The sequence below is a fragment of the Bos grunniens genome, chromosome 1 (genome assembly GCF_055505025.1).
Source record: "Bos grunniens cultivar Pamir isolate PY7600 chromosome 1, Bosgru_T2T1.0, whole genome shotgun sequence".
In the NCBI taxonomy this organism is placed as follows: Eukaryota; Metazoa; Chordata; class Mammalia; order Artiodactyla; family Bovidae; genus Bos; species Bos grunniens.
The window spans coordinates 39117718-39145058 of NC_141165.1; the positions used below are offsets into that span (position 1 = coordinate 39117718).

The window sequence follows — 27341 nt, forward strand, 5'->3', positions numbered from 1 at the left end:
CACATTTATTTTAAAATCTTTTTGGAAGTGCAAGTGGCTAAGAATAGCCAAAACAAACAAGGAAAAAGAACAAATCAATTGTAAATTGATTTTTGACAAAGGTGCCAAGGTCCTAGGGCTTCCCTGGTGCCTCAGTGGTAAAGTCACCTACTAATGCAGGAGACACAGTATAGATTTCTGGGTCAGGAAGATCTCCTGGAGAAGGAAATGGTGACCCACTCCAGCATGCTTGCCTAGGAAATCCTATCGACAGAGCAGCATGGAGATCTACAGTCTGTGGGGTCACAAAGAGATGGACATCACTTAGCGACTAAATACACATAGACCTGAAGAACTCTGAAACTTCTAGAAGAAAACATTTGAGAATATCTTCATGGCTTTGGGGTGGGCAAAGATTTCTTAGAGAGGAAGCAGAAAGCATGAACTATAAAAGAAAAAAACGATAAACTGAACTTCATTGGAGTTAAAAAATTTTCATTCATCAAAAGACACCATTAATAAAATGAAAGAGCCCACAGATTAGGAAAAAATGCTTACAGTACATACATCTGACAAGGAACTTGTATCATGAATATATAAAACTCTCCAATAAACCAATAATTAAAAGATAAACAACAGAATTTTTTAAATGGACAAAAACTTGATTGACACTTCACAAAATAAATGGTACAAATAGCCAAGAATCACATGAAAAAGCATTCAATATTATTAGTCATCAAGGAAATGCAAATTAAAACCACAATGAGAAGTCATTTCAAACCTACTAGAATAAAAATCAGAAGTACTAATGACACCAAATTTTGGTGAGTCTGTAAAGTGACCAGAACACTTGTTACTAGAGGTGTAAAACTATAATACTGCTTTGGAGAACTGTTAGGTAGGTTCTTATAATGTTACTATATATTTACTGTATTATCACACAGTTCCATACCTAGTTGTTTGCCCCCAAATAAATGAAAGGATATGTCCAGAAAAAGACCTTTACCATAATGTTTAAAGCAGCTTTATTCACAATATTGCAAAACTGGAGACACCCAATGTCATACATCTGAATACATTGTGATGTGACCACATAGTGAAATACTACTCAATAGTAAAAAAAGATTCAAGGAAGACTTGTGTAGAGGAAGTGCAAATATTGGAGTTATTAGACCTGGACTGGAAAATAGCTATGAATAACATGTCCAAAATATTAGAAGACTAGTAAAGTATTTAATCAGTGCAGCAGAAACTGTAAAAAAAAAAATTAACAAGTTAGAAAACAAATATACAATATAAAGAGTAAACAAAAGGAGCAGTCCATTGTGGAAAACTAGTAAAATTGACAAAACCATTACAAGACTGACTATCCATGGCAAAAATAAAAATAGGGCAAAAGATACCAGTAATGATATCAGCAATTAATAAAGGAATATTACATAGAGAAAAAGAAAAGAACGTACTACTAATAATGCAACAATGTTAATGAGCCTCAATAGATTAAGTTGAGAAAATAACCCAGCCAGACACAAAGTGAACAGCTGTATGATTCCTTTAATTGGAAAGTGTTATACATGGAGATATATCAGGAAATCAGAATAGCAGTCATCTATATGGATTAAGATAAATTTAGGAGTTTGAAGGAACTTTCTGAGGTAATGGAAGTCTTTATGTGTTGACTAGGTTATTAGTTACACAGATGTATATGTTTGTTCAATCTGTTGAATCTTACATTTAAGATCTTTGTAATTCACTGTAGGTAAACTCTACATCAGTTTAAAAAAATTAATAGCAAGCAGTGTCTTAGCAGAAATTCAAAAGATATCTGAGACCAGTATTAGACGTAGATGGTGTTTATAACCCTACCAGGGACTTTCCCTGTATCAGTTCAGTTCAGTCGCTCAGTCATGTCTGACTCTTTGCCACCCCATGGACTGCAGCACGCCAGGTTCCCCGTCCATCACCAACTCCTAGAACTTGCTCAAACTCATGTGCATCGAGTTGGTGATGCCATCCAGCCATCTCATCCCTATATAGAATATTTTTCCTATATAGAATTTTTTGAATTAATATTCTACTGTGTACTGCAGTCATATGTTTAAAAAACAAAAATCATTTTTAAAAGTCCCAGGAAAGCAAATAATAATAAAAGAGGCAGAGAGAGGGAGAAAATAAACATTCTTGCTCATGTCCTTGTTTCTCACCTTCCCAGTTGCCCTACTACCATAGGCAACTGCTCTTCTCAGTTTCTTATGAATTATACCTCAGACTCTTTGTGTAAAAACAAATGCCCTAAATTTTCACTTAGGGTGATGGAGTTTTTGAAAACATGGTATTGAACTTTAAATATTCATGTAGCATCAGAACTGTTATCAGAAGCCCCAAAATTAAAACAGGTATTAGAAACTTTAGCATTAGAATTAGAAGTTCTGTCTGACCAGGTCTTCATACAAACTGGGGTTGTTGTGACTTTTCAAAGCACAATTTCTGGAGAATTTTCACATGCTGTCAAGCCTCCTTGGATAGTCAGATTAGAAATGCTCTTTTTTGCTAGGACTCTTGCTATTCCTAACTGCTGAAGCCATCGTTTCTCTTTAAAGGCACTGCAAGAAAACAGGGCATAATTTATAAGGAGGTCCATTCTTGTCCCCATTTATAGCTAAAGTGATGGAAATCTTGGGCTTATTTTGTTGTTTCTGTGGCTGGTTTGTCTTATCCTATGAGGAAGTAAACAGGAAAAAGGAATCTTTCTAAAACCATTTCCTTGTGAAGCAGTGGGAATAAAATCATCCCAAGGCAATACCAAAAGGTGAGCACTCACAGCTAGAAACAGAAAGCCACTCAATGTCATAGAATTTGCTGGGTTGAAGCTTGTTTTTTTTTTTTGGCCGTGCTATGCAACTTGCAGGAACCTTAGTTTCTGAACTAGGGATTGAACCCACTTCCTTGGCAGCAAAAACCTGGGGTGCTAACCACTGGACAACAGGGAATTCCCTCCTTTGTACTTTTTATCAAAATGAAACAAAACAAAGCAACATAGAAAGATCTGCTTTTATCAGGAGCATAAGAGCCCATCAGAAACATCTTTGGGGATTGCCATCTATTCTCAGTGCACCCTAAACCTTCTGGACCAGTCCTCCACATTTGGATCTTCACTAAGCTGGATTTCCAGGTTACATCAAGTTCACTGGAATCAGACAATAAGCTGTAAAGAAGACAGTTTTCTAGGCACACCTTGGCAATATTCTTTGATGTGTATAAAGCTGACACTGTCTTCTGAGGAATGAGACAGTCACTGTCAGCTCCATACCAGCCACCTGCACTCACCACCCAAGACCCACATTATCACTGGATCTGAGTTAACTCAATACTCTGAGTCAACCCTCACAAGTATATTTTTGTGAAGCTAAAGATGGCATTCCTAGAGACTTCCCTGGTGGGCTCATGGCCAACTCTATGTGCTCCCAATGCAGGGGGCCCAGGTTCAATCCCTGGTCAGGGAACTAGATCCCACAGGCCACAACTAAAAGACTGAAGATTCTGTGTACTGCAACTAAGACCGAGCACAGCCAAATAAATAAATAATAATAAATATTAAAATAAATAAATGAATGAATAATGTTCAAAAAAAATGTGGAGTTCCTGAATGACACATAGTCCAGCAAATGCTCTCATATGATGCCAGATGAAATGTCTGGGGTCCTGGTTTGGGAGATCACATTTATCACATAGTTGGGAACATCTAATGGACTGTCCCTGACCCGGTTCTCCTGGGTCACCACCACAAAGGATTAGTTAGGCTCTTTCCCATCTCCTGGCTATGATACTAGCTTGATGATGGTGGACCCCACCATCAAGATGGAACGTGTCCATTTCTCACATTTCGGCCCAAGAGCTATAACTGATCCTTCAGCGCAAAGTGCTCAGACCACCTGGCTGCCAGGCTTAACTGCCAGCTTCAGATGGACATGAGTGCTTTCATGACTCCTGTGAGGGGGGACATGAGTCAAACCAGAGAGCGATTTTCAGGGGCAAAAGGTGTGCAGGTTCCCCCGTGCCCTCTGCAACACACCAACAGGGGAATGTGGGATACATCCTGGGAAAGATGCTGTGGGAAAGGGAGAAGACAGATGGGAAGGCAGTCAAGAGTACAAATGCAAGGAAGAGGAAAATATTGGGAAATGAGAAACAATAAGTTTGGAAATAAGATTTCTATTCTCAACCTCATTGTGCTCAGTTTAGTTCAGTCATTCAGTCGAGTCTGAATCTTTGTGACCCCATGGTCTGCAGCACACCAGGCTTTCCATCCATCACAACTCCCAGAGCTTGCTCAAACTCATATCCATTGAATCGGTGATGCCATCCAACCATCTCATCCTCTGTTGTCCTCTTATCCTCCTGCCTTCAATCTTTCCCAGCATTAGGGTCTTTTCCAGTGAGTTCTTCCCATCAGGTGGCCAAAGTATTGGAGCTTCAGTATCAGTTCTTCCAATGAATATTCAGAACTGATTTCCTTTAGGATTGACTGGTTTGATCTTACAGTCCAAGGGACTCTCAAGAGTCTTCTCCAACACCACAGTTCAAAAGCATCAGTTCTTTGATGCTCAGCCTTCTTTATGGTCCAACTCTCACATCCATACATGACTATTGGAAAAACCATAGCTTTGACTAGACGGACCTTTGTCAGCAAAGTAATGTCTCTGCTTTTTAATATGCTGTCTAGATTGGTCATAGCTTTTCTTTCAAGGAGCAAGCGTCTTTTAATTTCATGGGTGCAGTCACCATCTGCAGTGATTTTGGAGCCCCCCCAAATAAAGTCTGTCACTGTTTCCATTGTTTCCCCATCTATCTGCCATGAAGTGATGGGATCAGATGCCATGATCTTCATTTTTTGAATGTTGAGTTTTTAGCCAGCTTTTTCACACTCCTCTTTCACTTTCATGAAGAGGCTCTTCAATTCCTCTTTTCTTTCTGCCATAAGGGTGATGTCATCTGCATATCTGAGGTTATTGATGTTTCTCCTGGCAATCTTGATTCCAGCTTGTGCTTCATCCAGCTTGGGATTTCACATGATGTACTTTGCATATAAGTTAAATAAGCAGGGGGACAATATACAGCCTTGATGTACTCCTTTCCCAATTTGGAACTGGTCTGTTTTTCCATGTCCGGTTCTAACTGTTGCTTCTTGACCTGTATACAGATTTCTCAGGAGGCAGGTAAGGTGGTCTGGTATTCCCATCTCTTTAAGAATTTTCCATTTTTTTGTTGTGATCCACATAGTCAAAGGCTTTAGTGTAGTCAATGAAGAAGAAGTAGATGTTTGTCTGGAATTCTCTTGCTTTTTCTATGATCCAATGTATGTTGGCAATTTGATCTCTGGTTCCTCTGGCTTTTCTAAATCCAGCTTGAACATCTGGAAATTCTTGGTTCATGTACTGTTGGAGCCCCGCTTGGAGAATTTTGAGCATTACTTTGCAAGTGTGTGCTACTGCTAAGTCACTTCAGTCGTGTCCAACTCTGTGCGACCCCATAGACAGCAGCCCACCAGGCTCCCCCGTCCCTGGGATCTCCAGGCAATAACACTGGAGTGGGTTGCCATTTCCTTCTCCAACGCATAAAAGTGAAAAGTGAAAGTGAAGTCTCTCAGTCGTGTCCGACTCTTAGCGACCCCATGGACTGCGGCCTACCAGACTCCTCCCTCCGTCTATGGGATTTTCCAGGCAAGAGTACTGGAGTGGGGTGCCATTGCCTTCTCTGGCAAGTGTGTAAGATGAGTGCAATTGTGCAGTAGTTTGAGCATTCTTTGGCATTGCCTTTCTTTGGGATTGGAATGAAAACTGACCTTTTCCAGTCCTGTGGCCACTGCTGAGTTTTCCAAATTTGCTGGCATATTGAGTGCAGCACTTTCACAGCGTCATCTTTTAGGAATTGAAATAGCTCAGCTGGAATTCCATCACCTCCACTAGCTTTGTTTGAAGTGATGGTTCTGAAGGCCCACTTGATTTCTCATTCCAGGATGTCTGGCTCTAGGTGAGTGGTCACACCATCGTGGTTATCTGGGTCATTAAGATCTTTTTTTGTGTAGTTCTTCTGTGTATTCTTGCCATCTCTTCTTAATATCTTCTGCTTCTGTTAGGTCCATACCATTTCTGTCCTTTATCGAGTGCATCTTTGCATGAAATGTTCCCTTGGTATCTCTAATTTTCTTGAAGAGATCTCTAGTCTTTCCCATTCTATTGTTTTCCTCTCTTTCTTTGCATTGATCGCTGAGGTTTCTTATCTCTCCTTGCTATTATTTGGAACTCTGCATTCAAATGGGTAAATCTTTCCCTTTCTCCTTTGCCTTTGGCTTCTCTTCTTTTCTCAGCTATTTGTAAGGCCTTCTCAGACAACCATTTTGCCTTTTTGCATTTCTTTTTCTTGGGGATGGTCTTGATCACCTGCTCCTGTACAGTGTCCTGAACCTCCGTCCATAGTTCTTCAGGCACTCTGTCTATAAAATCTAATCTCTTGAATCTATTTGTCACTTCCACTCTATAATCGTAAGGGATTTGATTTTGGTCATACTTGAGTGGTCTAGTGGTTTTCTCTACTTTCTTCAATTTAAGTCTGAATTTTGCAATAAGGATTTCATGATCTGAGTCACAGTCAGCTCCCAGTCTTCTTTTGCTGACTGTATAGAGCTTCTCCATCTTCAGCTGCAAAAAATATAATCAGTCTCGTTTTGGTATTGACCATCTGGTGATGTCCATGTGTGGTATCTTCTTTTGTGTTGTTGGAAGATGGTATTTGCTATGACCAGTGCGTTCTCTTGGCAAAACTCTGTTAGCCTTTGCCCTGCTTCATTTTGTAGTCCAAGGCCAAACTTGCCTGTTACACCAAGTATCTCTTGACTTCCTACTTTTGCATTCAAGTCCCCTGGGATGAAAAGGACATCTTTTTTGGGTGTTAGATCTAGAAGGTCTTGTAGGCCATCATAGAACTGTTTAATTTCAGCTTCTTCGGCATTGGTGGTTGGATTACTGTGATATTGAATGGTTTGCCTTGGAAATGAAGAGAGATCATTCTGTCATTTTTGGGATTGCACCCAAGTACTCCATTTTGGATTTTTTTTGTTGACTACGAGGTCTACTGCATTTTCCTGTGGGATTCGTGCCCACAGTAGTAGATATAATGGTCATCTGTATTAAATTCGCCCATTCTAGTCCATTTTAGTTCACTGATTCCTAAAATGTCAATGTTCACTCTTGCCATCTCCTATTTGACCACTTCCAATTTACCTTGATTCATGGACCTAACATTCCAGATTGCTATGCAATATTGTTCTTTACAGCATCGGATCTTGCTTCCGTCACCAGTCACATCCACAGTTTTAGGGCTAAAATTATTCTCACCAGTAGGTGGCAACAATCTAGCTGATATAAAGACAAATACAGAGAGGCCACTAAAACAGTCTAGCTTTGTTTTTTCTTTCCTTCTCATGATATTGAGTAAGGGGGAAAGCCATTCATAAATCTATATTTCCACTGTAATCATGGCACCCAAGAATGCCTCATAAGTCGTGGATGGGTCCTGAGATCTAATTAGAGTTCTGTTTTCAGTGTAAACTGATGACCCACATATAAAATTTTATCTTATGAAATGAATGTGCCTGAAAAATTTGCTTCTGACACACTTTTTTATGTCTTTAAATGTCATAATGGATTACTTTTTAAACTTACCTTAAATGTTAATATCAATTCTATTCTCTTATCCAGTATAGTTCTCCCCCAGCCTGTATATCTTATCTGTAAGTCAACTGAAGTCTTATGACTCAGTTTGTCATTAAATTGTTCTTTTCTTCCCTTCCACTTTCACTACCATCTAGGCTTCCATTGACACTTTTGATATCTCCCAGATTGCAAGTTTCCCCCTTCTCCCTTTAGTTATAATTAGCAATTCCTTTTAGTTCAAAGAAAATGCAGCAGCAGCAGCAAGGGAACTTGTTCATTGATACAACTCTTCTCTTCCTGAAAATTTGGTGAGTAGAATACTACACAGATGGGCCAATAAAATCAGTTCATTTTGTCCTGAATATGAGGTTAGGCTGAGGACCTTGAAGCTGGGGACTGATTCATTGGAACAACCTGTATTACACCATATGGCATGTTAGGGCCTCATGGACCATTTGTTCCCTGTGTGTGTGTGTATTAGCCACTCAGTCGTGTCCAACTCTGTGGGACCCCATGGACTGTAACCCACCAGGCTTCTCTGCCCATGGGATTCTCCAGGCATGCATACTGGAGTGGATTGCCATGCCCTCCTCCAGAGGAGCTTCCCAACCTAGGGATCAAACTCAGGTCTCCTGCATTGCAGGCAGACTCTTTTCCATCTGAACCACAAGATTGTTCCCTAGAGCTGCCCAATTAAAGTTCACCTTTGTTTGAAGAGAAAAGCTTACCTGGCCACAGCTAAGCAGTAGATGGCGTTCTGCCTTGGAGTCCTCCCACTATGCTCTGAGAAAGATGCAAAGGAAGATCTGAGTAAAAAGTCAGCACTGGGAGTTGCATAGTAAAAAGATGGGTGTGAATAGCCCACTCTTGAAATTGGAGGGAGAGGGACTTGGGGCATATATGTATTTTTAATGAGCTTTTCTTTTTTCCTAGTTGTGGCAGTAGTTTTTTTCTGGCTTTGTTGTCTTTTTTGTAATTCAGAGAATGTGTTTGCATCTACCAGTGGAGGAAATCTGACTATCTCTTCTCTCATGTCCTGCTGTGCAACTGCCAAAGGACAGGCAAGTTTCCTGCTCACAGTTTGCTCCCTGAGGGGCGGCAGTTTGCTCTCAATGCCTCCTTGTGAGTCCTTGTCCATAGCCTTCTGCCAGCTCTTGGAGGTCATTTTGGGTTTGGTGAAACCGTCCACCATCACAACATCTCCAACTTTTGCCCCCAAGACCCTTGCCCCGCAAAGCTGGCCTTTATTCAGGTTGTGGCTCTGAGCTCTGAGTACCCATTGTTTTATTTTAATATAAATCCTCATGGAGACTGAGATTTTCAGAAAAGAAACCGTGGACCACATTTTACTCAGTAAATACAACACGCAGTCTTTATGCTTGTGTTTGCACGCAATGGTCAGAGGAGTTTGTCCTGCTGCGTTTTTGCAATCCAGGCACAGCACGCTGCAATTGACAAAGGCCTTCAGAATCAACAGTTGGCCAGCTTCCGCAGCTGCATGAATGGGGCATTTAGAGACGTCTGTGTGCAGGGCTTCCTGGCACCATGCTCGGTAGGGGTGCACGCCGACTGTCTCGTGGGGCCGCACACCCTGTTTCAGGGCCCATTCAGTGAGCTCAATGTACCCATAAAAGGCGGCGATGTACAGGGCGACCCTTTTCTGATACCTGAATGAATGAAACAAGCCAGAGCAAACAGACAAATGTAGTTTCACTAAATACCCCTGAAGCATTCTAGTTAAAATATTTATTTCTTCCTAACTTTTACCTACAATGTTTTCAGAAAAGGCCTATAGTAATATACAGGTTTCCCAGATGGGGCTAGTGGTAAAGAACCCACCTGTCAATGCAAAAGACACAAGAGATATGGGTTCGGTCCCTGGGTGGGGAAGATCCCCTGGAGGATGAAATGGCAACCCACTCCAGTATTCTTGCTTGGAGAATCCCATGGGCAGAGGAGCCTGGAGAGCTACAATCCATGGGGTCACAAAGAGTCAGGACACAACTGAAGTGACTTAGCACACAATATGCAGGTTCAATCACACAGGCCTTGCTTATACACACCGTCCTACTGTGCATATGTAAATAATTCAAACTGGTTTCTTTGGAGCAGTTTTCTTTTTTATGAAAATCAAATGTTCGAGAAAAATATTAAGCTTTGTATTAACTGGGAAAGTACAGGAAGAGATTCAGTACATTTTTAGAAATTTGAACGTTTTGTATGTTTGTTTGCTTTGTCCTTATTTTCTGGCTTCTCAGAGTCTCCACTGCTATTCTGATCTAAACCACTAGATTGCCTCTCACCAGCATGACCACCAGTGCCACAGTCTCCTAACTGGTCTCCCACTTCCTTCTTATCCTGCTATGGGCTTTTCCTCACATAGTGCTTAGCAATCTTCTTTTTCCTTAAGTTGGTGGTGGCCTATGCCCTGTTCTAAACAATAGCTTAGCTTGTTCTAATAGCTTCCTGCTGCAACTGAAATTCTAATGCTTCACTTTGGCCTACAAGGCCCCTGTCACCAGGACCCTGCCCGTCTCTAACATCACTTCCCACCAACTCCCCTTCTCTTCCACTGTATTATACCCTTACTGGCCTTCCTGACATCTCTATCCTTCCAATACCCCATCAGGCACAAATCAAATGATTGGTGAAGAGCGTTCAGAGAAATAAGAATTAGGGAGGCAAGGCTAGGCAGGGCCCTGCCAGGTATTGTCCAGATCCACTTGGACAAGGCTTATCAGAGCCCATTATAGAGATGGAAGCAAGCTAGCCTGGTATCATCCAAAATCTACTGCATAGAACTAACTTTTGTTTCTGATTACATGCTCACCACAGCATCTGTTCCTGTCTATTGGCTTCCCATGGAATTCTCCTGAATGAGAAAGATGATCTTCCCAGAACATGTGAGTTTCTAGGGCCCTATGACAGTTAGAGTCTAACTAACTAGAGTTATACATGAATGCACTGGTGTTTTGGTTCATATATCAATTTATTTTGAAATTCATTAGTGTAAGCCGGCAACTCTGAATTTGATCAGTTTTCCTGATTCGGGGAGAAAAGCCTCTCCTGGGTCAACCAACTGGCCTTCGCTTTCATCCTTAATACCCATGTTGTTGGAACTAGAGCTCTCTTGTTGCTGAGCCTAGTTGATTCTGCCTCCTAAATGATCTTTTCACTATCTATCTGTTCTCCTAGACCCACCTCTGCTACATAAGCCTAGCTCAGGCCGCCAGTGTCTTTTGACTGTCTGCCTCTATTCCCCATACTGCAGCCAGAGCCAAAATTCTAAAATGCAGATTGCATCATGGTCTTTCTCTACCTTCCATGTCTTCCCACCATTCAAAAGATAAAGTCCAAATTCCTTCACATTCCTACAAGAGCCTTCATGAGCTGGCCTCTTCTAACCTTTCCAGCCTCTGGCCACTAGCTTCCTCTTATTCTATAATCTACCATGTGGAACTTCTTTCAGTTTTTTAAATCTATTCTTGCCCCTGGGTCTTTATACATGTGGTTCCATCTGTTTTGAAAGTGTTAGTTAATCGATCGTGTCTGACTCTTTGCTACCCTGTGGACTGTAGCCCTCCAGGCTCCTCTGTCCATGGGATTTCCCAGGCAAAAATACTGGAGTGGGTAGCCATTCCTTTCTCCAGGAGATCTTCCCAACCCAGGGATCAAACCCAGGTCTCCTGTATTGCAGACAGATTCTTTACCCTCTGAGCCACCAGGAAAGCCCTCATTGGAACGTTTTAATTCTTCTCCCAATCATTTACCTGAGTATCAGCCCTTCAAGTTCCTTTTTAAGGATGCTTTATCTGCTCCTGTAAGTCTAGTTGTCCCTACTATATAGTCCCTTATCTTCTTGCACAATGCCCATGTCATCATACTTTTCAGGCTGAATGGTAACAGCAGTGACACCTAACATTTATATCCTCCTTACCATGTGCCAGGCTGATCTCTAAGTTCCTTCTGATGTTAGCTCAGTTAATCTCTAAAGTAGTTCTATAAGATAGGTGCTATTATTATTCACATTTTACAGAAGAGGAAACTGAGGTACAGGATGACTACTTGCTCAAGTGTACACAATTAAACACTGAGGGAGTAGGGCTATGAATCTAGGTAGATTGTCACTGGAGTTTGTACCCCTGAACATTTTGCAATTCTGTTCTTCCAAGAATTAGTTACTTATTTTGTGTGTCTTCTACTGGACTATAAACTTGCTAAAGGGAGGAATCATATCTTGTTTATTGCTCATGCTGCTGCTAAGTCACTTCAGTCGTGTCTGACTCTGTGCGACCCCATAGCCGGCAGCCCACCAGGCTCCCCCATCCCTGGGATTCTCCAGGCAAGAACACTGGAGTGGGTTGCCATTTCCTTCTCCAATGCATGAAAGTGAAGAGTGAAAGTGAAGTTGCTCAGTCGTGTCAGACCCCCAGCGACCCCATGGACTGCAGCCTACCAGGCTCCTCCGTCCATGGGATTCTCCAGGCAAGAGCACTGGAGTGGGTTGCCATTGCCTTCTCCTTATTGCTCATAGTACATAGTAAACGCTCAATAGATGTTTGTTGATTGGGTGAATGAATTGCAATAGGAGTTTTTCAGTCTTATTATGTATATTCTCTGAGCTCTTAGATTTTATTTAAAGATTAAGTGGAAATGGTTAAGTACATGTGCACTGGAGTAAGTTGTTGGGATCCAAAACTTAATTGGGCCCTTTGCTAGCTGTGTGATGTTGGGCAGACTTCCTAAATCAGTTTCCTTACCTGTAAAATAAGATAAAGAATAAGATTTTTATGGGTAATCTCTTAGAAATGTTCTAAGTATAAAATAAGGTAATAAGTATAACACAATGTCTGCTACAAAGTATTCAACAAATAGGCATTGTTGAAAGCAATGAAATGTTTCTTTGCATTCAGAGCATGCAAAGAGAGCATCATAATTATCCCCAAATAGAAATTAATTTAAATTATTTTAATATCTTAGAAAATTTCAAAAACTGGCTTTCCAGTCTGTCACCTCACAGCTTCCTGTGTGTGGGCATCTGTAAAGTATGATTAAATCACCACAAGGGGGCACTGTTCAAAAATACCACTGCATTAAAACCTAAAAGGTAGTTTATGCCCCTGGCAAGCTACTGGCTGCAGAGATAAGTTAAAATGTCCACCTGCTTCTCTGAGCCTACCCTCCTCCATTGCTCCAGCAGCACAGGCAACACTTCATGTGCGGCAAAAGTTTAAAAGCATGCGTTAAAAGTAATTTGATAAGTTACATGATAGCTTAGGAAGAGATCACGGATATTTTCAGCCAATCAATTAGCAATCAGTGGTTTTTAGAACAATTGAATAGAAGAGTAGCAAGGCACTTATTCTGGTAGCCTTTAAAAAGTGCTGTTAAAAGTCTAATATCCAAACCAAAGTGAAGTCTCCCATTTAGATTGTTAGTATAAGGAAAGCCTTCCTGAATTGCAATTCATCACCAAAGGCTCTCAGCCCTGGTGGCATCCTTGCTGTCTTATTCTAGAATACATTGCAATAAAAATGTCTAAGGGGAACTTTCATGGAGCAACACCCCAGCTAAAGAGGTCCTATGAGAGTTTAGAAAAAATTGATTAGTTTAGCATTTGCTTTATCTCGTACTTGAGGACTGGTCCTTCATTTGATAAATAGCGTTGGACTTGAAGTTTTTGTCCAAGGAGACAACCCATCAGAAACTCCTTCCATCCGTCCCAGACATCCAAGTGAAGTGTTGTGCCTGTGGATAAAGAGAGGTGGAGACGGTTAGAGTCACCAGGGTTAGGTGATCAAAAAACATCTGATGATAGCTTTCTCCAAACTGGCCTGAACTGGGTGCCAAACGAAAAGTAGCCTTTGAATAAGGAGAGGAGGATGCCTAAAAGTGAGAGAGAAAGAGAGATGCTGTCTTTAGCTTGGGCCTACATTAACTTGGAAAAACTTTTTAACTTCTGTATACTTGCATTTTCTCATCTGCACAGTGAAAGCATACAATGCTGGACTTCTTTCTGCAGCTATCTTAAAGTAGTCCTGTGGACACTGATTCCTTGCTGATCTATACATCACCATGGAAATGTAAGCTGTTATGTTGAAAGAGAAACTCAATGGTGGCAGGACATATGTACTTCTTGGCCTTTAGCTTATGTTGTGGGCTATGGGTGAAGATGAACAATCCTTGCATTGTATCCTTCACAAAACAGGAGCCATTCTGCGTTATGAACATAATTGCATTGCAGCTGGAGGATTTATCACTTGTTCCGAAAAAGCCTGCCTGCTCCTGGCTTTGTGACTACATTCCCTTTGTCCTTCAGGCTGGTGTTTCCCAAGAATCTTTCCTCAGGCTTCTGCTCTTACTCTACATGTTCCCTCAGGATAAAACCCAGTCTTGGGAACTTTCTTGAAAGTCCAGAGGTTAAAACTCCATGCTTCCAACTGCAGGGGGCATGGGTGTGATCCCTGGTTGGGAAACTAAGATCCCCTGGCTGGAGTCCAGACTCCAGCCAGGCCCCTGCTCCAGCTGCAGATTCCTCCTGCTGGGGACATCACCAGACAAAGGATCATGCTAGAACCCTACTGTTGTGAAAGACAACCTTTGCGGTGCGACCAGAAAGAGAAAAAAACAAAAACGGGCTCCTCCCCATCTGACCCACTCAGACCTTTCTCCCTCCGGCCTGCCTCCCTCACTCTGTTCTGGCCATTCTGGCCTTTCACCTGTTCTTCAGATACATCAAGTCCACTCCCATCCTAGGATGGAAAGACCTACAATTTCTTTTGCTTCAAAGGGGCTTTATCCAGGTCCACAGGGCAGTGTCCTTCTTACTCAGCTTTGCCTTCAACATTGTATCCTCACAGAAGATCGTCTCAGTCACTATGGCTAAAGCAATCTCTGCCACAACCCACCCTCCCCGAAACCCCTTATGCTATGACCTTACTTTTACTTCTTCATAGTCCCTATCATCAGTACTTGAAATCATTTTACTTGTTTGGACATTTTTTTTTTTCACGGCCTACTAAAGAGGAAGATCCTTTAGGACTCGCCTCACCACCTGCCACTTGCTGAGTGCTCACAGATGGTCCTCTGTGAGGATACAAGTGCCCACTCCAAGTTTGTTGGCTGACTCACAGGCCACCTCAGTGCCACTGATGGCATCATTGATCACCCCTGTGCCCTCACCCCTGAGTCTGCAAACTCCAGGCAGGCCTCTGCTCCAGCTGCAGATTTCTTCTGCCGGGGACATCACCAGCCAAGGGATCATGCTAGAACCTACTGTTGTGAAAGACAACCTTTCCCCCACAGCCTGCTTTTCCTCCTGTCCCGTGTCTCAGTTTGTGTTACCACCATCTTCCTTCCTTGCTGCCTGAACTGGAAACCTGGGAGTTGTTCTCCATCCCTTCCTTTCTCTCATGCCCCCAACATCTATACAATCACTTGTTTTTCTTTAGTCACTCAGTCATGTCCAGCTGTTTGTGACCCCATAGACTGTAGCCCACCATGCTCCTCTGTCCATGGGATTCTCCAGGCAAGAATACTGAAATGGGTTGCCATTTCCGTTTCCAGGGGATCTCCCCGACCCAAGGATTAAAGCTATGTGTCCTGCCTGGCAGGCAGATTCTTTACCACTGAGCCACCTGGGAAGTTCATACAATGACTAAGACCTGACAGTTTTACTCTTGTTTTCTCACCTCCATCTCAACCAGCTCTATCCTATTTCAGGCCTAGATAATCTCTCACCTAAATCTACCTTGAGAAGCTCCCCACAGCCTCCCCGTCTTTATTCAATTCTCTGCTCAGATGTCATCTCCTGGTCTAGCCAAACATCTACAATAACCTCTCCCCACCTTACCATGCCACTCTCTATTCCCTTCTGCTTTCTTTTATAGTTCTTCATTCTATTTAAAATTGGATATTTTTCTGCTTACTGGATGATGCATGCCTTCCCCACTGAAAAGCAATCTTGAAGACAGTAGAAACTTTGTTACTTAAAAAAAAAAAAAAAAAAAGACTTTTATTTATTTGGCTTTGGTCTTAGTTGCAGCATGCAAGACCTTTAGATGTGGCATGTGGAATCTAGTCTCATGACCAGGGATCGAACCTGTGCCCCCTGCATTGGGTCTTAGCCACTGGACCACCAGGGAAGTCCCTGGAAACTTGCTACTCTTGCTCACAACTCTGTGCTTGTTTTCCCGAAACGTGCCTGGCTCATGGTGGATGATCTAATACTGGGCTCTATTTTAATTATGCTCTTGGGTTGCAAGGAGACCCTCAAGAAAATGGGGCTTATTATATCGAGATAATGACAACATCTTGATTTCTAAGGAACCAAGACTCCTCTCAAAATGGGCCATCTCTCCCATGGGTCCCAGGATCTCGCTCTCATGCCCTCTAGGTCTCTTTGTGTGCCTTCCTTTCTCCACTGACAGGCTGCCCTGCTTATTCCTGGAGTTTCTGTCGTATCACAACTTTGGCATGCATGCCACATGGATTTGCTGTAACCCAACCTTACTTCTTGGTGCTTTTCATTTTTCACCCCTACCGATAACCAGTTTTATCTCTCTACATTTCCCAGTTTGAATTCACAAGAATGATAATTAATAATAATAATAACAGTAATATATTGAGTATGAATAGCTAATATTCACTGAATGCTTATTATATGTTCTAAGTACATGAATAATTTCACAGTTTAAAATTCACAACAATCCTAAGTGATGGGTTGTATTATTTTCTCCATTTGACAGCTGAGGAAATTGAGGCACTGTAAGATGAAGTGACCCCCAGGTTTTACATAACCAGTAAGTAGTGGAACCAGGTGTTGGACTTGGACAATCTGGCTCGTGGGCCCTTGCTCCTGTCCTCTATGTTATGCTTGTCTCCAAGCGAGACTGTAATTGCCTCAGCTAGGAGAGCTGAGGTCGCTGGACAGCAGATGGATTGATTGCTTTTGACTCAATATGATGGCCCCAGAAGTTGCATGCCAAAGTGATGATGAGACAGTGTGTGACTAGGCTCATCCATGCACATCCTCAGGCTCAGACAGTTCACCATAAATACTTGTAGGTGAGAAAGAAGGAAGGTAGAATATTCATAACGCAGTAATCTTAGAGTCACAGAAGGCTGAAGATAAGAAGATCCACCAGGGCTTCCCTGATGGTCCACAGGTATAGAATTTGCAGGGGACATGGGTTCAATCTCTGACCAGGGAACCAAGATCGCACATGCCTCAGGGCATCTCCTGAGCCCTTGCTCTCTGCAACTAGAGAAAGCCCTCTCAAATACCCAGCACAGCCAAAAAAAAAAAAAAAAAGGATCCTAAAAGACTAGCCCATGGAGAATTGCCTGAATTACTCAGTGAGCTGGGAGTAGAACTTGGCTTGGAATTCATGTCTCTAGGATTCTTTTGAATGCTTAGAAAGCCTCCTTTTTTCAATTACCTTTCTTCTCTGTCTTTTCTTCTTGCTTCCCTGCTCTTGCCCTTCTTGCCTCCACTTCACAGGTAGACACCCACACAAGTATATGTTCTTCCTACTGATGCCTCTCATGTGGTTTTGTTGTTGTTGTTTGTTTTGTTTTTGATCTCTCCCTTTTGAATGTTACAATCTGTAGTCTTGAAGTGGGGCTCTTCTTCCCTTACTCTTGGCTCTAGGATTTCTTGACCTTGGCCTCATTGTCCTTTGTGGGTTGATTCCTAGTTGACGACGTGTTTACTCACAGAGCCTGATCTGCATTAATACCCTCAACGCTCCTAGCCTACCTTAACCCTCACAAGTCTGGCCTCAGCTAGGAGAACTCACTCTCTTACTGGAGAATTATGGAATCATTCTGTAGAGATTGAGTAGAAGTTCTACAAATACACTCTAAAAATGCCTTAATAAACATTTTCCAAAACACGGATCATCCCCGACATAATAGATTTGTTTCTCTAAAGCTTCTTGCTGTATTTAAACTTCCTTGTTAAATATTTGAGGACTTTCCTGACAGTCCAGTGGTTAAGACTTCACCTTCCAATGCGGAGAGTATAGGCTTGATCCCTGGTCAGGGAGCTAAGATTCCACATACATTGTGGCCAAAACATAAAAATCAGCAGCAGTATGGTAACAAATTCAATAAAGACTTTTAAAATGGTCCACATCAAGAGAAAATCTTAAAATATTGGATTTCTATGACTAGCACTAGAAACAAGAGACTTTAAACACGGTTCCAAGTGCATTGATATCATCTCCTGACTTAAGTGACTTACTATGTTTTTAATTTCTGAAAATCACTCACACATGAGCATTGAAAGGCTTTAGCTTAGCAGTCTACCCCAGGCCCCTTGGTCCTCCACAGTGAGGCCACATAGTCTCCATTTGAATGACTAGAACAGTCTGAATTTCAGTAGCAGAGGATTTGTTAAGATTGCCGACCAGCAGCTCAGAAGTTTGGTGGAAAGTTGCTCTTCCTGTTTATCCTGCTCAGATGTTGTCCTGTTTTAGTAACTTGCCTTATTCCTCCAGGAATAAGAGACCAAGCCCCCATCTTATGCCTCAGAGCACAAGTCTCATTATTCTACTCTACCTTTGGGGTTTCAGAACTGAGATCCCATCTCTGTTCTCTGAGCTTGGAACTTGGAGAATTCTTATTCTGAATCCCAGTCTCTGGGGTTAGATTTCTCTTACATGTTGACAGAGGCTCCAGTGTCAGCAACCAGCTTGTCTCATTTCCTACCTGTTATGTCATTCATTCATTGATTCCTGGTGGCTCAGATGCAGGGGACATAGGTTGGATCTCTGGGTGGGGAAGATCCCCCAGAGAAGGAAATGACAACCCACTCCAGTATTTTTGCCTGGGAAATTCCATGGACAGAGGAGCTTGGCATGCTATAGTCCACAGGGTCTCAAAGAGTCCGACAGGACTTGACAACTAAATACCAAACAACAAAACAAAAAAAATTCCTGGTGCTGTGATTCACCTACCAGGGCCCTGCTGGATCCCCCTAAGGTTCACCTTCTGTCTTCTTCCATCTTACCAATTGTTAATCCAGACTTACCTGCCTATTCCAGGACCCTCACCAGCAGAGTATTTTTCATGAACAAATGTTACAGGTATTCTAACTATTAATTTCAGTTTTTTGTAGTAAAGCAGTTCTAATTTCTCAAAGATCAAAGGTGACAATAGATAGTTTTTCTCTTAATGCTTAACTTTGGCATTTCTAGCAAATTTCTAGGAGAGTTAATAAGTACCATTTATTAGATAATCTTTCCATCCCAATTGAGCTGTAATGCCTCCTTTGTCACACATTAAATTCCTTCATAAGCTTAGGAATTCTGTTAGAAAATAGCTACTTATTTTTAAAGTGCTCTGTTGCTCCAGAAAGTACAACTAAAATTTATAACCAAAAGTAAAACTAATGAGACTTAAACTTAAAGGACTCTTCCTACGTGAACTGTCTAATTCTTTACTCTTAATTTTTTTAAGTGGATTCCCCAACTTGTATATATTTACAAAACCTGGATCCACCCACTCTCTACTTCCAAACCCATCTACCATGCCTCACCTACGCAGGAAAGCAAGTGCAAGCAACAGTGCCCGTTCTAGGGAATGTCTCCATGCTCTCCCTGTGTGGTCCCTCTATCCCAAGTTCCTGGATTCCTCATGCATACTCTGGGGACAGTATTTGCCTGTCTGATTTGGGCTTTTTCTTTCTGAACGTGGAAACCATGTCTCTGGCTTGGGTTTCCCTTAATGGAAATCAAAACAGAACACTGATCAGAACTTAAAGAGCACAAATAAAATAGGTATCAGTAAAGACACTGGGTTGACAGTAGAAGTTGTTGGAAAGAGCCCAACCCTGAATGTGAGATGACTACTCATTACCCATATGACCTTGAACAAGGTCACTTAACTTTTCTGAGCCTCACTTTCCTCATATATAAAAGGAATTAAAATGGCACAGTAGGTCTCTGACTGGCCTAAAGTCTGGCTGAGGGGCCCTGGAGCCCACCTAGATTTTGAGGCCTGAGCTGACGGGAGCCTTTTCTTGGCATAGTCTCTCAGATGTGATATGCTCAGTCTGGGCCATGAATACATGCCATGAGGTGTTCACAGTGAGAAGTACCAAATGGCGTCATTCTGCCCTGTATAGGTTGATTCAAGAAAAGGTGTATGTGTGTGTGTGTGTGTGTGCATGTTTGTGTCTATTGGACCTATATAACGTGTCACTAAACCTGAAGTCATAAAATTATAAAATCACAAACATTAGGAAATGATTAGCTTTGATCAATGCTTGATAAGTTAATTCTCAGACATTCTATCACCAAAAGAGCCCTTTATCCCTGTATTACTTATCTTCTTCTTAATGCCTGCAACCTTTCTGTCTCCATCCGGTTTATTGGAATTGCTCTCTCTGAGCTCACCAATGACCTTTAAGCCAGAACAAAAGGTTTTTAATCATACACTATCTTTGGTCTTTTACCAGCATCCAGCAGTCTCTTCATCATCTGTGACAATGCGGAATCCCTGTTCTGCTTCCGACTCTGACAGTTTTCTGTATCATTTTCTGACTCCTGTCTACTTATGTCAACTTCAGCACCTCCTTCTTTGAGGATCATTTTAAAGTGTGTTATCCTTGACATACCCTGAGCAAGTAATTTAAGCATATAGAATCTTTTTGTTTTCTTTAAATCTATAAAAAATTAGGGGTTGGGGGAATTCCCCGGTGGTCCCATGATTAGGATCCCATAATTCCATTGCAGGTGGCACAGGTTTGATCCTTCATGGGGAAGTAAGATCCTGCATTCCACATGGTGCAACCCCCAAAAAAAAAAAACAAAAATAGAGGTTGGACCAGGCCATTTCTGAATTCTCCTCAATCTCTAAAGTGTCTCATCATGACCTGAGCAGCACAAGCCTGAAGAAAAGTCACCATGGTTTTCTCATTTATCCATTGTCATTTCATTAAATAACTAGGTCATAAGCTGCTTGAAGACAAATGCCACTTCTGTAGTGTAGTATGTGCGTGCTCAGTCATGTCCAACTCTTTGGGACCCCATGGACTGTAGCCTTTCAGGCTCCTCTGTCCACAGGGTTCTTCAGGCAAGAATACTGGAGTGGGTTACCATGCCCTCCTCCAGGGGATCTTCCCAACCCAGGGATTGAACCTGCATTTCCTGCATCTCCTGCATTGCAGGGGGATTCTTTACCGCTGAGCCACTGGGGAATCTCTTGAGACTGTGAGAAGGTTCTTATTTCTTAGTCTACAGACCCAGACACCAAAGAGGGGTGTGTTGTTGTTTTTTTTTTTCGCTGTGCTGGGTCTTCAGTGTGGCATGCAGGGTTCTCTAGTTGTGGTGAGCAGGTTTACTTAGTTGCCCCAAAGCATGTGGGGCTCTTAGTTCCTTGCACAGGAATGGAACCTGTGTCCCTGCATTGGAAGGTGGATTCTTTATCTCTGGACCACCAGGGATACCCCCCCAAAGAAGTGGGGTAATTTACATAAATTTGATAATTACATCCACACTGCACCTATAGAGGTTTTAGTTTAGAAACAACCCCTGCTCCTGTTGTGCATCTGGTATCAAAGAACCCGAGTGCCGAGCAGTAGGTGCTATCACACGTCGTGGGGGGGTACCGAGTTCTGTCTGGTAGTCCCTGAGCAGGTTGCAGTCGTACATCTCCAGTCCCTCTGGGGTCCGAAGACAGAAGACACTCACGGGGAAGCCACATCTCAGAGCTATCAGTGTTCTCAGATCAGACACTTTTTTACCAAGAAGGGAAATGTCCTCCCTGATGGCCATGGTCTCTTGGGTCACAGCGTTGAACACACAGAGAGTGGGCTTATCTTCCTCCTAAGGGAAGAGAAAAGGAGAGAACTCAGGAATACGTCTTATCTGGGGGTTGGGATGAGGGACAAGCATCTTGGAGTGTTGCTGTCAGTGCCTCTAGCTCCTACAGCAGGGGTACTAAGGTTGCAAGCAAGAGCCATTGAGGTGCCTTGACTTCTGGCCTGAGTATCACGCTTCTGTCTGAAGATATTTGTGAGCCCTGCTGGAGTAGGATATAGCAACTCACTCCAGTATTCTTGCCTGGAGAATCCCATGGATAGAGGAGCCTAGTCCATGGGGTCACAAAGAAGCGACTTAGCATGGCTTTGAGAAAAGTGAAGGAGACTTGGCAGGGCTTTGAGTCCCTTCTTACTTTTTACCTATGGGCCCAGATACCAAGAGGAGTGGTGATCATATATCCCATGCTCTGCTTCTGGAGGTGTTAGTTTAGTAACAGTTCCTCCATCATGATGTACTTTAATATGGAAATACTGTAGATTCTAAACCTCAGCCAATTAAATTCTTTCTAGGAGGTTGTCTCTGGGGAGTGGGACTGAGCTCAGGGTAGGAGTAGAATTTTGCTTATCATTTTATGCTCTTCTTCTTCTGTATGGTTTGACTTTTTTTTTTGTTTGTTTGTTTCCAAATAACTGCATGTATTTACTTTTACTGCTTTAAAAAGGGAAGTACTCGGGAAGATCCCCTGGAGAAGGAAATGGCAACCCACTCCAGTATTCTTGCCTGGAAAATCCCATGGATGGAGGAGTGTGGCAGGCTACATATCATGGGGTCGAAAAGAGTCTGATATGACTAAACGACTTCACTTTCACTTTTCACTAAATAAAAGTGACAAAAGTTTCCTTTGCTCCTTTTGTTTTGTAATCTAAGATGGAACTCAGATATCTGAGAGTTAAGAAGGAATGTTTAGGAGAATATTAATCTGTTAAGACAGTTAAATCAATCAGACCAGAACTAAAAAAATGTAGCAAAAGGGGCCAATGGGGAAAGGGTGGGAAGGAAAGGTTACTAAAATTTTCGGTTTACAACCACCACAACAAAAAAGAAACTGGCTTTACTTTCTCTTTAATGGATTCAGGAAGATCTTGTTTTTCTTTAGCGTGATGCTGCCACAGCAGGTGTCAGCTCATGGAGCTGCCACCCAGGGTCCCAGTAACTGGTTTCACAGGGCCTTGAGCAAAACTGGGAAGCTGGCCTGCCTCCAGGTTCCTCAAGGGACTGCTCCAACGTCACTGCTCCCTTGCCCAACTCCTGCTCCCCTCCCCCTTCTTCCTATCAGAACTGTCTTGGGTTTCTGCAGGAACCCCTCCCTGCTTCAGGTTTGTAATACCTGAAATTCGTTGTGCGCCTCCCAGATAACACATTGCCACAATGTGAGCAACATGCAGATATCTCTGAAAGAGCCTTTAAGGAGTAGTGTTATTGATGATCACTTAGGCTGTGGTGCTCTTATCTGAGGTCTATTTCAGGGACTCAGATCACCGGGAGCAGTTCAGCTCTCTTCTGCTGAGCTAATCTGCAGGCAGAGCTGCTCGCTGAATTTTAAGTGCTTAGAACCATTTTCCTCAACAGCTCCTCATAAACTCCCTCAGTGAACACTGAAAGGACATAGGAGTCACCCTTTGTCTTTCATCATGCTCCTGTTTTCCTATAGCTCCATCAAGGCTCCTAACCCATATGACGTTTATAGCCAGGAAGAAATTCCTATGAAATCTGAATAAAAAGATAGGGAGGAAGAGAGAAAAATTATATTTTATGTGATAGTTATTTCTTATTTCTTTTATGATTACTCTGATTTCCCTAAAGTTAGCCCTTGATCTGGGTTTTAATTTATATTTAGAATTAAATGCAGAAAGTACCAACAAAACAGCAAAGCCCCAAATCACCCTTAATAACTAACTAACTGCTATTGGATGTTATAAAAATAAGTTTAAAAGGTACTTTTCAGAATATGAATAAATATTTGCCTCCTTCATGCTAACCTGGGTATTTTGGAAACTATCGCTTGAGTTTTGTTCATTGTTGTCACCAGCGCCTAGACTAGTACCCAGTACAGAGTGGACTGTCCATAAATATGTATTGAATAAATAATTCATAACACATCTGGAACACAGTTCTCATTGCGCTATTTTAACTCTGTATTTTTACCATTTTATAGCTTTGTTTTTGTAGGAAACCCATATTAAGTTCACTAACCCATTTTAGTTCACTAACCCATTTTAGAAGGATAGAGAAACCAGGTGTGCTGTAGTCCATAGGGTCACAAAGAACTGGACATGACTTTATTGGAAGGACTGATGCTGAGGCTGAAACTCCAATACTTTGGCCACCTCATTCGAAGAGTTGACTCATTGGAAAAGACCCTGATGCTGGGAGGGATTGGGGGCAGGAGGAGAAGGGGACGACAGAGGATGAGATGGCTGGATGGCATCACCTGAGTTTGGGTGAATTCTGGGAGTTGGTGATGGACAGGGAGGCCTGGTGTGCTGCGATTCATGGGGTGGCAAAGAGTCAGACACGACTGAGCGACTGAACTGAACTAACTAAACTAGCAACTGAACAACAGTTTAAGTTCTACTGAGGCATACCAATTGGTGATGCTTCTTCATATTGGTTTTACAGAGAAGGAGCAGGTAACCGTTGATTAACAGCAACTTGATGACTCACCTTATCTATTTATAAAAAAGGCATTTATCTATATAATATCCCTCCCTGAATGTTCTGAACGTTGAAACACTGGTAGTTATACCCAAGAAAGTCAGATGCTGTTAAATAAGCAATTCCATAAACAAACCATTATTGACAAATGTAAAATTAGATTTTCCACTTTACAAGCAAACCAAGGCACCGTGGTAAGAGGTACATACAAAGTGTCTTACTTTTCAGTAAAGAAAATACATAGATCTACTTCATGCATGCGTTCATGCTCAGTTGCTCAGTTACTCTTTGCAACCGTATGGACTGTAGCCCACCAGGCTCCTCTGTCCATGGGATTCTCCAGGCAAGAATACTGGAGTGGGTTGCCATGCCCTCCTCTAGGGGATCTTCCTGACCCAGGAATCAAACCTACATTGCAGGCTAATTCTTTACTGCTAAGCCACAGGGGAAATTCTCTAAATATAATTCTGCCAGAGAAGGAGAAAATAAAGATCATTAAGCATCTGTGGAACTTGGGTTTTTAACTAAACCCTTCATGTTAGCCAGTCCTGTGACTTGTAATCCTATTCTTCCTGGACTCTCTGGAAGAGTCTTGTACCTCTACATTTGATTCTTGTCATTAGTAGTTTAGAACTTTAGGGAAGGTTTAGAGTTCAGTGCAAAGGCAGCTTGTATCACTGTGATGGATGATGCTTAATTGGCAGAAGATATGAAATATTTTTGTAAGTAAAATTATGAACATTGGTTGCTTTGGGGAGGGAAACTGGGGGCCAAAGGTAAGAGAGAGACTTTTTATTGTATATCCTTCTGTAACATTTGAATTGAGCACCATGTGAATGTACTACCTGGTCAAAAATAAATAAAAATTTTAAATAATGAAAATAAAGTCAGTGCTTAGCTAAGTAAAAGTTTATACTATATAGTATATATATACTTAGTTGATACTGTGGCTGCTGCTGCTAAGTTCCTTCAGTGTGTCCAACTCTATGTGACCCCATAGACAGCAGCCCACCAGGCTCCCCTGTCCCTGGGATTCTCCAGGCAAGAACACTGGAGTGGGTTGCCATTTCCTTCTCCAATGCATGAAAGTGAAAAGTGAAAGTGAAGTCGCTCAGTCGTGTCTGACTCTTAGCCACCCCATGGACTGTAGCCCACCAGGCTCCTCCATCCATGGGATTTTCCAGGCAAGAGTACTGCAGTGGGGTGCCATTGCCTTCCCTGTAGTTTATACTGCTGCTGCTAAGTCGCTTGAAAGACATTTAAGAAATAACATGGAATTTAATCTGCTTAAATGTATTATACTACTATTTTCTGAATATTAGAGGGAGAAAAGCAGAAGAAATTGTTTTTATTTCCTTTTCTGATGATTAGGTATCTTTCAAAAACATAAAAACAATACCTCTAAAATAAGAAACAAGAAAAGGATGCCCGCTCTTGCCACTCTTATGCAACGTATTGGAAGCTCTAGTCAGAGCAATTAAGCAAAAAAAAAAAAAAAGAGAGAGAGAGAGAGAGATGAAAGGCATTCAAATTGGAAAGGAAGATGTAAAGCTGTCACAATTTATGGATGACTTGATTTTGTATAGAGAAAAGCCTGAAGACTCTACAAAAAAAGCTATTAGAAATAATAAACAAAGTTACAGAGTACAAAATCAACTTTCAAAAATCAACTCTACAAAAAAAGCTATTAGAAATAATAAACAAAGTTACAGAGTACAAAATCAACTTTCAAAGATCTAGGGACTTCCTTGATGGTCCAGTGGTTGAGAATCCACTTTGCAATTCAGGGGATGCAAGTTCGATCCCTAGTTGGGGAACTAAGATCCCACATGCCCTGAGGCACCTAAGCTCACGTGCCACAATAAGAGAACCCAAACGCCACAGTGAAGATCCGCTGTGCCACAACTAAAGACCCAATGCATCCAAATAAGTCAGTTCAGTTCAGCCGCTCAGTCGTGTCTGACTCTTTGCAACCACATGGACTGCAGCATGCCAGGCCTCCCTATTCATCACCAATTCCCGGAGTTTACTCAAACTCATGTCCATTGAGTCAGTGATGCAATCCAACCATCTCATCCTCTGTCATCCCCTTCTCCTCCTGCCCCCAATCTTTCCCAGCATCAGAGTCTTTTCAAATGAGTCAGCTCTTCACATCAGGTGGCCAAAGTATTGGAGTTTCAGCTTCAACATCAGTCCTTCCAATGAACACCCAGGACTGATCTCCTTTAGAATGGACTGGTTGGATGTCCTTGCAGTCCAAGGGACTCTCAAGAGTCTTCTCCAACACCACAGTTCACAAGCATCAATTGTTCGGCATTCAGCTTTCTTCACAGTCCAACTCTCACATCCATACCTGACCACTGGAAAAACCATAGCCTTAACTAGACAGACCTTTGTTGGCAAAGTAATGTCTCTGTATAATGCCAAATAAGTAAGTAAATATTAAAATGCTACTCTCTCAATTCATCCCACCCTCTCCTTGCCCTTTAAGAGGGAGGAGATATATATATACTTATGGCTGATTCATGTTGTATGGCAGAAACCAGCAGAACAATTACCATCCAAAGGGAAAAAAAAAGAACAAATAAAAGACAAAAAATCTGTTGCATTTCTAAATGCTAACAATGAATTAGCAGAAAGAGAAATTAAGAAAGCAATCCCATTTATAATCACAATGAAAAGGATAAAATACCTAGGGACAAATTTAACCAAGGAGGTGAAAGACTTGTACACTGAAAGCTCTAAAACTGTTGAATGAAACTGAAGACAACACAAAGAAATAGAAAGGTAATCCATTAATTCTAAGAATCAGTATGATCAGACACCTGAAACTAACACAACATTGTAAATCAACTGTACGCCAATAAAGTTTTTTTTAAAGTTGACTGGTTGTGACAGAGAGTATATGGCCTACAAATCCTAAAATATTTACTATCTAACCTTCTGCAAAGAAAAAAAAACAAAACTTTGCCAATTCTTATGTTAGATAATTATATCTCAGCAATGTTGAAAATCCTGGCTTGAGTATTACCATAGTTTTGTAAGAGAATGTTGTTCTTGCTTCATAATACACACTTAAGTATTTAGAAAAAAAGTCAACATTATTAAAATGTTCATAATAACTAAAACAGTCTACAGAGTCAATGCAATCTCCATCGAGGTCCCA

General features: G+C 41.8%; 1 protein-coding gene across 1 annotated transcript in view; it reads right to left on the reverse strand.

The window, feature by feature from the left end:
• Positions 1–468: 468 nt before the first annotated feature.
• ANKUB1 (ankyrin repeat and ubiquitin domain containing 1) overlaps positions 469–27341 on the reverse strand; it is a 30990-nt gene continuing 4117 nt past the window's right edge. Inside the window, exons 3-6 of the mRNA XM_086388572.1 lie at positions 21307–21523; positions 13325–13439; positions 8420–9358; positions 469–2582 (exon numbers count right to left, since the gene is read on the reverse strand). Of these exons, the coding sequence (XP_086244698.1) occupies positions 2453–2582; positions 8420–9358; positions 13325–13439; positions 21307–21523 (1401 nt within the window). The 3' untranslated portion in view covers positions 469–2452. The remainder of the gene's footprint in view (positions 2583–8419; positions 9359–13324; positions 13440–21306; positions 21524–27341) is intronic.